The 13,358-nt window shown below is 52.5% G+C and overlaps 1 protein-coding gene across 4 annotated transcripts in view; it reads left to right on the top strand.

The window, feature by feature from the left end:
- The window catches only part of DYSF (dysferlin), a 304,075-nt gene that overhangs the window by 278,937 nt on the left and 11,780 nt on the right, over positions 1-13,358 (top strand). For all 4 annotated transcript variants that reach the window (XM_073343024.1, XM_073343025.1, XM_073343023.1 and 1 more), the window contains 3 exons: positions 7,693-7,871; positions 8,782-8,891; positions 9,531-9,678. In XM_073343024.1, coding sequence (XP_073199125.1) covers positions 7,693-7,871; positions 8,782-8,891; positions 9,531-9,678 — 437 coding nt within the window. The remainder of the gene's footprint in view (positions 1-7,692; positions 7,872-8,781; positions 8,892-9,530; positions 9,679-13,358) is intronic.

The following is a 13,358-nucleotide window of genomic DNA, read 5'->3' as shown; positions in this document are numbered from 1 at the left end:
TGAAGTCCTAGTGGACCCCACGAGGGAGAGCGGCACCAGTGAGGGCTTTGCAAGGTGGCTGCATATGTTAGAGAGTGCGCATGCAATCTTCTCCACTGAATGCAAATTAGAGGTGGTCCCCATGCAAGCGGCCTGGTGCCAGTGTGACCCTCTCTCTGGGCACTTGTGAATGAAAACACCGATAATTCCCAGCTCCGACCCTGCCCTGCATCGTCTGCACAGGGTTAATGCAGGAGCAGCTGGAGGCGCTGCCTGGGAAATAGGCCGTTTTCCTGCTAGGTTTGCTCCTCCTGAGGGATCAGGCTCCCTCAGTCTCTACTAATGAAATCCCCAGGTGTCTTCCTTCACTCAGTGCGCTCAGGGCTCAGCTGGCCCAAGCCCTGGAGGTGGCGGGACGGATCCTGAGTGGGTGTAAATGGGGACGCTGCCACTGACGTCCATTTGCCCCAGCTCTGGACTGGGCCCAGCATGGCCACTGCTGTCCCCCAAAGGGAACTGCATGGCACCTCAGCACCAGCCCTTCCCATCCCCCGCCGAGCCTCATCCCTGACCTGCAGGGACCTCACTAGGGTGACCTGGTGTCCGGTTTTCGACTGGAACGCCCCATCGAAAAGGGACCCTGGCGGCTCCGGCCAGCACCACCAACTGGGCCATTAAAAGTCCAGTCAGCAGTGCTGCAGGGCTAAGGCAGGCTAGTTCTGGCACTGCACTGCGCCCCGGAAGCAGCCAGCAAGTCCGGCTCCTATGCGGGGGAGACACGATGCTCCGCGCGCTGCCCCCGCCCAGAGCACCAGCTCCACACGCCCACTGCCCGGGAATCGCGGCCAATGGGAGCTGCAGGGGCGGTGCCTGAGGGTGAGAGGCGTGCACGGAGCCTCCTGGCCCCTCCGCCTAGTAGCTGGACCTGCTGGTTGCAGCACAGTGCCGGGACAGGCAGGAAGCCTGCCTTAGCCCTACAGCATTGCTGACTGGGAGCCTTCTGAGGTAAGCCTGCACCCCCACCCCGAGTCCCAACCCCCTGCCCCAGCCCTGAGCCCCCCCCAAACTCACAGCCCCTTTGTGTACCCCAAGCCCCTCATCCCCAGCCCCACCCCAAAGACCACACCCCCAGCTGGAGCCCTCATCCCCCCTGCACCCCAACCCCCTGCCTCAACCTGCACCCCCCTCCTGCACCCTGAACCCTTCAGTCCCACCCCAGAACCCGCACCCCCAGATGGAGCCTGCATCCCAATCCCCAGCCCAGAGCCCCCTCCTGCACCCCAAACCCCTCTTCCCCAGCCCCACCCCAGAGCCCACAGCCCCAGTTAGAGCTGTCACCCTCTCCTGCATCCCAACTCCCTGCCGCAGCCCAGTGAAGGTGAGTGAGGGTTGGGGAGAGTGAGCCACCGAGGGAGAGCGAATGTAGTGAGTGGGGGGCAGGGCCTCGGGGAAGTGGCGTGGCAGGGGGCGTTGCCTCGAGGAAGGGGCGGGGCTAGGGTGTTCAGTTTTGTGCAATTTGAAAGTTGGCAACCCTAGACCTCACCCTGACAGGGGAGGGGGTGAGTCCAGCGGGGCTAGGGCTGGAAGCCAGGTTGGGGCGAAGTCAGAACCTCCAATCCCTACATGCATTTCAGATCCCTCTCTGATTGGCTGCCTTTCCTATTGCCCTGTCTCCCAGGAAGAGCAGCCAATGAGAACTGCTGCTGGAAGCTGGCAGGGCTCTCTCCCCTACTCTTAGGAGCCCACGCTGCTTTCACAGGAGGGGAGGGGGGAGCAGAGACCCCAGCAGCTCAGGGCGGCTCCACCACTTGTCCCCCGACCCCTGTGAGCAATGGGGACCGGATGGTACAACCCCATATCCTTCCCCTCCCCCTGCAACACCTGGCCTGGGAGAGGGAGGGAAGGGGCTCTGCTGCAGTCCCCAGGGCTTGGAAGGAGGAGGGTGAAAAACTGGGAGCTGCAGGAGAAGCTGGGCTCCGGCTGGGGAGCAGAACTGAGTGCTGAACTTGGGATGGGCAATGTGGGGTGAGAGCTCCTGCAAGTGGGGCCCAAAATCCCATGCTGGGGGCAGGGGCTGTTAAAAATTCCAAAGGCCAAAACTACATAGTTAGGTTGTGTTTTCAAAACTTCACATGCTTTTGAGCCAATCACCTGGTTTTGGGGTCTGTCTCGTGGTGTTTGAGCTGCCGGGGTTGGCCAGGCTGCCCTAGGGAGACTCTGTCCCTTTAACATGCAGGAGGCTACAAGTCCCAGTGCCCAGTGGGTGCCGGACAGGATGAGACTGGTGGCCACTGGGGGTCGGGGGGCAGAGTACCCGGGCTGCGGTGAACGGGGAAGGTGGTTCCCCCACAGGGCTCGAGCCTGCCTCTCTTACCCAGCTACAGCATCCACAGGGCGGGGCTCACAAGCCGCTTCTCCCGGGGCCAGCGGCGGCTGCCCTTTTTCCCCTGGCTCATTTGTGCGGGTTCCTGCGGGTTCTTGTCATGATGCTGTCGAGCTGGTCAGTGCAGGGACAGGCTCGGCGTCCCGGGCATGCTGAGCTTGGTGTGAGGAAGGGGATGGAGCTACTTCTGGGCCCGAGAGTACTCCTCGTCCACCTCCCCTTCCCCCCCCTTCCTCACTCCTGTACCAAGCTGACCAGCTAAGGGCCACCTGGAACCTCCCGCAGGGACAGGTGGTCGGGGAAACACCTCTGGGGTTTCTCCACCATGGATGCAGCGTGGGGTTGCTGGGCCTGTCCTGCGGGGCTTCGGTCTCGTGGGGTCAGACTCAGTCAATGGCACGTAGGCTCCCGGCGGCCTGCGTGTTGGCTCTCGAGGGTAACGCACTGCGCGTGCGCGTGTGTTCGAGTGCAGAGCCCACGTGCTGACATTCCGGTCCCTGCGGTGTAATCCTCACTACTGCGCCCGTCAGGGCCTTAGAGGGGTGACTCATGGCCATGGTGGAGCCGTCGGTCCACCCGCCGGAGTATCATGGCCAGCAGTTGTAAAGTGACGGGCCTCAACTGTGCTGCCAGCGGAGGGCGCCCCCAGATTTCGCTGGAGCCAGTTAGGGGAACTCCCTCCTTCACTCTACTGTCGGGCCTGGTCCGCCCTGGGCAACGGACCTGAGCGAAAACTGCTGCTCCCCACCCCAATGCCACAAGTCCTCCTTTCCTTTTTATAGAGGGAAGGGTAGCATAAAATCCCTCCTTGGCAGTTGTACTGGATCTCCTTACCTGTAAAGGGTTAAGCAGTTCAAATAACCTAGTTGGTGGAAAACAGTGTTAGTAACTGGGGGAGAAAAGAACACATGGGCCAAAATCATCTCACTCAAATTTGGAAGAGCTGGCAACACTGAATTACACATGCATGGTGGGGCGGGATCAAAAAAGAAAAAAGACCGACCAAAGAAGTCCATATTAAATTTTTTTTTTAAATCTCATAATTTTTGGAGTTGACTCATGATTTGTGAGCCTTTGGGGGACTGTGCTTGGCTTCTCTGCTGGGGGCATGTGTGTCTCCACACACTGCAGATGGAGGGATGTGTTGTTTTGTGACAGGAACACCCAATCCTAACTAGGAGATTTTTGGTCCTGCTCTCGCTCGTGCCTGATGGAGCCGAGCCCAACCCCCAACAATGTAAATAATTAATTTGGAGCCCCCGCATCTGACCCTCCTCCAGCCCTGCAAATGTATTTGCCCCCCCAAGTCTCACATTTCGCAGGAACCTGCACAAATGAGCCAGGTGAAAAAAGGCAGCCGCCCGCTGGCCCAGGGAGAAGGGGCTTGTGAGTCCCACCCACTGGATGCTGTAGCTGGGTAAGAGAGGCAGGCTCGAGCCCTGTGGGAGAACCACCTTCCCCATTCACCGCAGCCCGGGTACTCTGCCCCCCGACCCTCAGTTGCCACCAGTCCCATCATACCCTGCACCCACTGGGACTTGTAGCCTCCGCTGCATGTTAAAGGGATGGAGTCTCCCTGAAGCAGCTTTTGGCCAACCACCATGGTTCAAACACCACAAGACAAATCCAAAAAGCCGAAGATTAAACGTGTACACGCTGTGATTTTGGTCTGGTTTTTGATTTTTGCACTCCCCTGACTCCCCCCTCTGAGTTGTTTGTGTGTGAGAGAGAGACAATTAGTGTTGCCAATACTTCAAAATTTCTTAAAGTGATGTTGGTCTCCCACTGCAGGAGCTCTCCCCCAATCCCCGTACCCCGCCAGCAATGAACTCAGCCTCCCAGGCTCTCATCCATTCTTCCCCGCTGCCTGCCACTATTGGAAAGACTCCCACTGACTTCAGGGGGGCTTTCGATTACGCCCACAAAGCACTTTGGACTCTCTTGGGGGGAACGGCCCTGTGACATGCGCGGTATCATTGTCAGTGTCCCCGGCGCCTCTCCAAGGATGACGGCTGGTCGGCCTTGGAGCAATGGCCTGGCTCTTAGCACGGGAGTGCTTGGCACAGTGAATTTAACCATACGATCAGGCGTGACTGCCTGAGGGAGGCACAATGCAGCCCAGACTCCAGAGCAAGCAAGAGAAGTTAGCCTTGGCCATGACTCTAGGCTGGAGACAGCTTCCCCTTGTGTCTTCACTGACAGGCAGTGGGGTGGATATGGGGCCCAGCCTGGACAGGCCACAGAATTCTGGGAATAACTGTTGGGCAGAAAGGGCCGTTGGGAAAGAACTGGTGGGGAAGAAGCACTGGGAAAAGGGGCCAAAGTAGGGTCACTACCTGGCCAGCATTTGACCAGCCTGGCCGTTTTTTTTAATGGATTTGCCAGTTGCCAGAAAAATAATGTAATCTGCCACTTTTTTTGTTTTACATGGGTCTAAAGATTTGCATTATTATCACAATACACCGGGATAGATCATGGTAAAAGTTTCTGTGTTCAGCTAACGATGCAGTGCAGAGAGAGATGATATCTTTGAGGGCCATCGGTATGCACACACCACCCCAGGGACATAGAGGATCTCAGGACCCTCTTGTGAGGGGCTTAGTCTAACCCAGCCACGGTTCGGGGGGACACGTGACACAGTGGCTTAAGGTCCAGCTTTGCATGTCCTCCTGAGGCGAATGACCACCCATCTCAGAGAGCAGCTTTTGCCTCTCTGCAGACTGCGGCAGGCAGCACAACAGAGCGTCACCGGTGACTGGTCAGAACAGCTGCCAAGGGCATGCCAAGGGGCAACTCTGGAGATCTCATTTACTCTTCCTGTTTGCAGGGTAGCTGTAGCCATGTCGGGCGCAGGGTACTAGAGAGACAAGGTGAGCGCGGTGACATCTTTATGGGCTCCACTGTTAGTGAGAGGGAGAGAAGCTGTTCCAATGAAAGATGTTACCTCCTCTGCCTTGTCTCTCATTGACTCCCCCGGGCAGCTCTTCTGCGTTCGTCACTGCTGGCTCTGAACACGCAAAGAGCGAGGCTGGGCCCCACTTTCAAATATGGCTGCCTAAGTCGAGCACCCGAATACCACTGGGAGTCACCTAAACGCCGGCTGAGGCAAAGGAGGTGCCTGGATCAGCATTTATCTGTCTAAATCCCTCTTTGCATCAGCATGTAGGTGTCTGCGACGCATTTTGCTGTCTAACTTTAGATACTCCACTTCTCTCCCAGGCTAGTACGGTGTTGGAGCAGTGGCAGTGGGCGACCAGACCTAGGTGATGTTCCTCTTGCAGTTCTTAATGGTTGGGTCAGGGGACCTCCAGTCGGTCCCAGACCCCAATCTCCCCCCAGATCCTGTGAAATGTGATCTATGCTCAAGCTGTAAATGCACTAGCAAGATCCAGGGGTGAGATTTCCTAAGTGACTTAGAAGGAGAAATCCCCTACTCCTAAGTCACTTAGGTGCATTCGAAGTTCCCAGCCCCCATCAGGCTAGCTGGGACCATGGAGCGGTAAGATTTAGAAGATGGCTAGTTCAGGCAATGTAGGGAGAAAACAAGATCCTTCACAACTAGTGAATTTTTGACAAAACAGTTTGGGACGGGAAGTGAGGAGGCAAATTGTATCCAATTGAAATTGCAGAGGTGGAAGGGGTGGGGCAGGCAGAATGTAAATACCCAACGGGGTGGGAAGCAGGACATCTGGGCTAACAGACTGCCCCCTGAAAATATTGCTGTGGGGTCTTTATTGTCCACAAATGGTCAGGACCAAAGCATTACCTCTCTTCTGTGCTTCCAGCCGCACATCGACCCCACCACCACACTGGAGCAATTAATTCTGGGATTTCCTTAGGTGGTTCCTTATCTGAACACTGTTCTAACCTCCCTGTAGAAAACCTCTGCTTAACTTGAGAGACTGGACAACGTGAAATCCGCATTTCAGGCTGCTGAACGTTGGCAAAGCGAGAACCAAAATTGGGAGGCCCTTTTGTCAGGCGTCTAACAGAGCGCTGTAAGCAATGAATTATACGCAGCGTAGATGCACATATAAACGAGGCAGCTGATTATGTCTATTGAGTGATAGATAGATCTGTCATCTATAGAACTCAACGCTCTCTACAAAGGGAGATCTCATTCTTCCCATAGTCCCTAGTTCTTCACGCTCCCGCTGGTGGCCTGCCAGGCTCTCCGAGCTCAGGCAAGCCAGCATGGCTTGCAGCATACCCTGAATTATGTCAAACCAAGAGGGAGTGACTTCCAAAGCTCAGGGTATGTCTATGCTGCAGCACAAGCTCGGGCTCAAGCCTCACACCCCTTCCGTCTACACTGCACTGGTGCTCACCCAGGACTTGGACCCAGGGTCCCAGGGCCCTGCATGGCTGGAAGGTCCAAGAGTGAGTTAAGTCGGGACCCAGGGTCCAAGGCTTACTGCAGTGTAGACACGGCCCTGTTTGACTTGGGTCCCAGGAGAGAGCCAGAAGTATCCCACGATTCCACGGGACAACTTCCTCAGGCCTCTCTGTCCCAACAGTCTGCAATCCACTCCACTGAGAAGGGAAGCTACCTCCCATTTGCAAAAAGCAGCAGCTCAGGCCAGCGTTAACCCCTTCTCTTCTGATCTCCTATCTCCAAGCACACTATCAGAGAGCCGCCTGGGTTTGCAAGGGTGAGCGAATCCATCAAACCTTTCCCAAAGCAAGCTGCTTCCTGGTAATGTGTAGGGCGGGCAGTAAAGTTTTCCCCCAGTGCACCATGGTCCTAGGGCTACAGTGGCCACGTTTCGGCAGGGGTTGCTAGGGACTTTGGGATATGGTGACTTTGACTCGGGTCTGAGCACTGCAGTGTGGACGCCCAAGCCTAGGTTCGAGCATGGGTTAGAAAGGTCTTAACATAGCGTTAAAATACAATGTAGATGTTCAAGCCCAGGATTCCACTCGAGCCCCACTTCCCCTGAGCTTACATTGCAGTGTAGCCAGACCCTGAGAATGGAGAATGTTGCCAGCTGCCCCTTGCTCTTATACAAACCAGATGCCCCCTGACTGCCCCAGTGGCACTAGGGCACAGGGAGAGACAAGGTCTTAAATAAGTTGGTCCTCAACCATTTGGGGCCAGCACTCCGCACATTGGGCACTAAGTTCCTGAGAAAAGCTGCCGGATGGTATCACAATGGGAGCTGAGCTCATAGGGAAATCCAGTCCTGATTTCGGTGCCCGTTATGCCACGTGTTAACGTTTATGGCTGGGGCCATGGGATCAGGGAACCCCCAGCCTGTCCCGAACCCAATCTTCCTCCAGATCCTGGGAGATGTGATTTATGCTCAACCTGTAAATGCTCAACGTTGCAGGTTCTGTTCAGATGGACCTCAACCGGATGCCAACACCCACCAAGACGGCTGAGAAGTGCTCCTTAAACATCCTGGATGAGACCTTGTCCTCTGATCGATTTGTGTCGCTCTTTGAGCAGAAAGCTGTCAAGGGCTGGTGGCCCTGTGTTGTGGAGGCAGAAGAGAAGAAGACCATAGCAGTAAGTCCCTTTGGCTCACTTGACATCATCTTTGCTTTTATCTCTGTTGTACAGGTGGGGAACTGAGGCTCAGAGAGGCTAAGTGACTTGCCCAAGGTCACAAAGAAAATCTGTGGCAGGGAAGGGAATTGATCTTGGGTCTAGGCTAGTGCCCTAAACCCTGGTCCATCCTTCCTCTGTTAAGGGTTTTCCAGCTTTTGTCATAGCACTGGGCAAATAATTCAGAACAAATCATTTGTTGTAGTGAACTTTGCCTTGTTTTGTATTCTCAAATTTCTCATGATTATTAATTTGTGTGCCCTAAGAGCCTCAGTCATTGACCAGGGCCCCATTGTGCTAGGCACCATAGAAACAGATCAAAATGATGGTCCCTGAATGAGAGTTTGATAGTTGGAAAACTGAATTGTTCTGATTGGTCATTGAGGTCACGTGGTACAGCACGTGTCTGTTCCCTGACTGGATGAGTACTTAGACCCCAGTGAACGCGCGTGATTACATATTGAAAATTCACTTTTTGCAAATATTCTCCATTAGTGGCTCAATATTGGTTGTTTCCTCAGACATTGCAGCCTGTACACTTATTCGCTAGCGCTTTCATGGAAGAATCGACGGAAGGGATATGTTCTTGGCGTAAAAAAATATGGTTGAATCGAGCTCAGCCTCCTAGCACAGAGAGTTCTAATTTGAAACAGAGGAACACAACGATTGCCAGACTGGATCAGACCCATGGTCCATCTAGTCCAGCGTCCTGTGGCCAGTACCCAAATCCAGCAGTAGCAGATGTGGGATAATCACCCTGATCCCTAAGAGTTAGCCATTGGCCGAAGCCCTGAAACAATTTTCCTTTCCCAATTCAGTGTTTTGCTCCACAGAGCCAATTACTCTATTTCCTGCCTCTTTTCCCATGCAGGGTAAATTGGAAATGACCTTGGAGATTGTGACAGAGCAGGAGCAGGAAGAAAGGCCGGCGGGGATGGGCCGCGACGAGCCAAACATGAACCCGAAGCTGGAGGACCCCAAGTAAGAGCTTGTTGATTCTAACTCAACCATAGGGACCTGGGACACTTTAGAAGCAAGTTGAAAAGACAGGCCCCTGTGACAAGAGGTCACAATCTACAGAGGCCCAATCCAGCAAACACTTATAGTGGGGCATTATAGCTCGTTACCATCTGTGTGTGTGTGTGTTCAGATGGCACATACTGCCCGCCTGTACCCCATGGTATCTAAGGGGGCTCAGAGGGCACGTACTGCCCGCCTGTACCCCAGGGTATCTAAGGGGGCTCAGAGGGCACGTACTGCCTGCCTGTATCCCGTGGTCTCTAAGGGGGCTCAGATGGCACGTATTGCCCAGATGTACTCATGGCATCCACGGGGGCTCAGATGGGATGTAGTGCCAGGATGTACCCATGGTATCCAAGAGGGTTCAGATGGTACCATGGGGACATCTGGTCAGTGCATACCTAGTGGGGGCTCAGCTGGCATGTTCTGCCTGGACGCACCCAGGATCACTGTGTGGGGGTTCAGCTGGCACATTCCGCGGCGCGTCCGACTGGGCGCAGTCCCCCTTAGAGATGCCTGTCGTGCTCAGCAGTCGCTAAAGGCTGAGGGGGCCATCCCGTGCAGTGAGCTCACAGCTAACCCTGATGGTCCTGGTTGCAGGCGCCCGGAAACCTCCTTCCTGTGGTTCACCTCCCCCTACAAAACCATGAAGTACATCCTATGGCGGCGCTTCAAGTGGGTCTTTCTCGTCGCCGTCGTGGTCTTCATCCTGCTGCTCTTCATCGGGATTTTCATCTACGCCTTCCCGGTACGATGTCAGCAGGGGCTGGAGAAACACTGCCAGGCCCCCCAGGCAGCTATTAGAACCAACCCCCATGCCGTGGCTACGCTAGCATTTTACTTACCCATCTCCCACCACTGCCCTGCCGTCGGCACAACTCCGCCCATAGCCCTAGCGTGGGCATGTCCTTGTTTTCTCAGCCACACCTCGTCATGGTCGGCCCGCACTAGCCTTATCTCCATTGCTAGCGCCAATGAACTGCCCCAGGGATGGGGATCGTGGGGGTTTCCAGGGTCTGTCTGTCTGGATTCTGCTGTGTGTCAAGTCATATACCTTTTCTGTGCCTCAGTTTCCCCAATGTGTAGAATGGGGATGGCGATTATACTAATTCCAGCCTCGCGGGGTAGGTGGTGAGGTTTCATTGATTTCCAAAGTGCTTTGAGATCCCCAAGTGGAAGGCCATCCAGGGATGGAAAGCGCTGCTGCTGACTTGAAGAGAAAGGCAGCTTTTCCCCACCCCCCTCCATTGAGCAGGAGTGAAAGTATGTTCAAATGTAATTGGTTAAAGATGCAGGATAGTTTACAGGGATCCAAGCAGCCCAATCTCTTATTATCAGGGCTTGGAAGGAGTGTTCCGCTGATATAATGTATGGAACAGAGGGGAAAGGATCCCACCTCATTAATCAGCACAGTGGCTTTTTCTGCCTTGTGTTCAATTCCATTTGCAAAACAAAATAAATAAATAACCAAACCTCCAGCCTTCCAGCTTGGCCTGGGGATGGGTTTCAAATCCTCCTGTTTTTAAAACACTGAAATAATTCATGCTGTGTTTTGGATCCCATTCCTCCCTTCCCCAGACTGATAGAAAAATGACCGACCTCTTTCTTTCCAGCACTTAACAAATTCTGTGCCGTGTACATCTGTAACCCCCCGCCAACACACACTCTTTTGGGGTAATTTATATCTTTATCCAAGAGAGAGGCTGCATTTGCAGATTGCTTCGTGTGCAGCCATAAAGCAAAGTGTTCAAGTCTCCTAAGCACTGTAATCTCTTTCAAACCATTTGAGATCACACACAATAGATTGTGCTTGTGGACAAAGATATGAGGGACAAAGATTTCAGCTCTGGAGTCCCTGGCTTTCAACTCTAGAGACGTCTCTTTATCTCCGGTTCCCCATCTTTACTAAAGGACAATAATACTTGCCTCATCTGAGAAAGGATCAGTTACATGCTAACTATTATTTAAAAAGACATAATCAGACAAGTGCGAAGCACCGTCCTCTGCTGGACAGAATCAGAAATGGTCAGTTGTGTTTCCTATGCCCTATACTACAAGCAATTTTCCTTAGCTCAAGTAGCAGGGACTCTTCTTTCTGAGCAGGAGGATCTCCGTTCTATCCCTACTGTCTCCTTTACATTTCCAGTGGTTTAGGATTTGTTACAATATTATGGTACTAAAACTAAGTGGAGAGAAAGAAAAATCCTTTAGCTCTAAATATTAATTTACATTCATTATTGCTTGTGTTTTTCTCTGACTGTTCCTAGCAAATTGTTGTTGTATTTCATTTTACTTTGGACAGGCTTAGTCATCTTTTGTGAAAGCTAGACTGTTTCATGGAATGTTTCTGTTTTTATATATTTAAAATGGCTTCCCCCAGATTTTTGGGTCACCGGGTTGTCTATCCCATTTGGAGATTTAGTTCCTTTCTCTTAAATATCAACCTTTGGTACTAAAGCTAGAACAGTGGGGATTGTTTCTGTATTGGGGTTACCCCTTGGGTGATCAGATAGCAAGTGTGAAAAATCGGGACACTTTCTTTCAGGGGCGGGGCACAGTTCCATATATAAGACAAAGCCCCTAATGCTGGGAAGGTCCTGATAATGTTGGGATGTCTGGTCACTCTAGATACCCGTAACATACAGATCTTTGGCAAGAGTCACTGTTACAATTCAGAGTGCATACATTAAAGGACAAGCCTTTATTATTATTATTTGGATTACAGTAGTCCATAGAGGCTTCAGCCAACAGCAGGGCCCCAGTGTGCTAGGCGTGGCGTGTACAGACAGTAAGAGACAGTCCCTGAAGAGCTTACACGCATATATTCTCAGTTTGGGAGTCATGAGCAGGTGTCAGTGGGTTGTGACTGCCTTTCCTTCCCATATTGGTAATGGAAGGATGGAGGAGGGTGTTCCAAGTAAATGGGAGGGGAAACTTGGGGAAGTTGCATTATGGAAAAGAGCCACTGATCTATACAGACAAAGGGTGTGAGATAAAAGCTGAAAACTGAGACACGGAGAGCTAAAGGTCTCAGAGCAGCAGAGAGCTTAAGGATTTTTATAGACTCATAGAAATGTCGGACTGGAAGGTACCTTGGTCGTCTAGCCAATCTTCTGGTGCTGAGGCAGCATCAAATAAACCTGGACCATCCCTGACTGCTGTTTGTCCAACCTGTTCTTAAAAACCTCCAATGATGGGGATTCCACAGCCTCCCTTAGAGTTAGAAAGTTTTCCCTAATATCTAACCTACATCTCCCTTGTGGCAGATGAAGCCCATGACTTCTTGTCCTCCCTTCAGTGGCCGTGGAGAACAGCTGATCCCCGGTTGCTTTGTAACTTCTCTGGCCCATCTGAAGACTCTCAGCCCCCCCCCCACTTCAGTCGTCTTTTCTCAAGACTACACAGGCCCAGTTTTAACCTTCCCTCAGAGGTCAGGTTTTCTAGACCTTTGATCATTTCTGTTGCTCTTCTGTGGACTCCCTCCAGTTTGTCCACCTCTTTCCTGAATGGTGGTGCTCGAAGGTAGTGTCCTTACTACCCCTAGCTCCCCTTTGTGTCAGGGTGCGATGCTGCAAGGGGCCCCTGTCCCTGGTGCCTCCTGCAGGCTGTCTGCCTCTCACCAGGTCTTCCATGGCTCAGCCGTCCAGCCAAGGCCCAAACAGTTCAGTCCCCTTCCGGGTTCACAAAAAAGTCCAGTTTGAATGTTCATTAAATGTCCCAACACAAAAGAGCTTTTGACCTCCTTATGGTTTATTCCTTGGCCCGTCCTTTGGGGTCAGTCTTCAGCCATATCCTAGGCTAAATTTTCCTTCTGTTGGGCTTGTACGCCCCTTCTTCAGGGCTGTTAGAGGAACTCAGGTCTACCCTCTACTCTGGGTTCCAGCTCAGGGACCGTCTATTAAGCAGTTAGGGCTGCTTCTTCTGATATGCTGCTGTTTCCCTGGCTCACTTCCTAACTCCAAGCCCCCAAGCGGCTTCCCCACAGCTTGGGTTTAACACGACCTCCCTTTGGTTTGCAGGCCTCTGGCTTCTCCCTAGAGCATCCTAGCTTCTCTTTCCTCTGCTGAGCCAATCACTCTTCCGCTCCCTGTGGGTTTCTCTGCACAGGGAACTCCTGTCTCCTCTGAAGTCTTTCCCTCTGCGGCAGCATTTACAATTCTGAATGCAATTTTTCTATTGACGTTTTTCTGTTACTGATTATTTATGGTTCCCAGTGGTTTTTATTTCTGTACATTTGCCTTCCTATTGTATTAGGTGTCCTAAAAACTAACGCAATGGATTGCGAGGGCTTGAGCTTGCACAAAAATATTGATAATTAACATGCTCTGTAGCATGTCACCAGTGTCTTTACTGAAATATTAATTATGTAGAAAAATAACACAATAAGTTTACAAATTTCTCTTCACGAACAGAAAGTGACATATCTTT

Source organism: Lepidochelys kempii, chromosome 4 (genome assembly GCF_965140265.1).
Source record: "Lepidochelys kempii isolate rLepKem1 chromosome 4, rLepKem1.hap2, whole genome shotgun sequence".
Lineage (NCBI taxonomy): Eukaryota > Metazoa > Chordata > Testudines > Cheloniidae > Lepidochelys > Lepidochelys kempii.
This window is presented reverse-complemented; position numbering and strand designations above follow the sequence as displayed.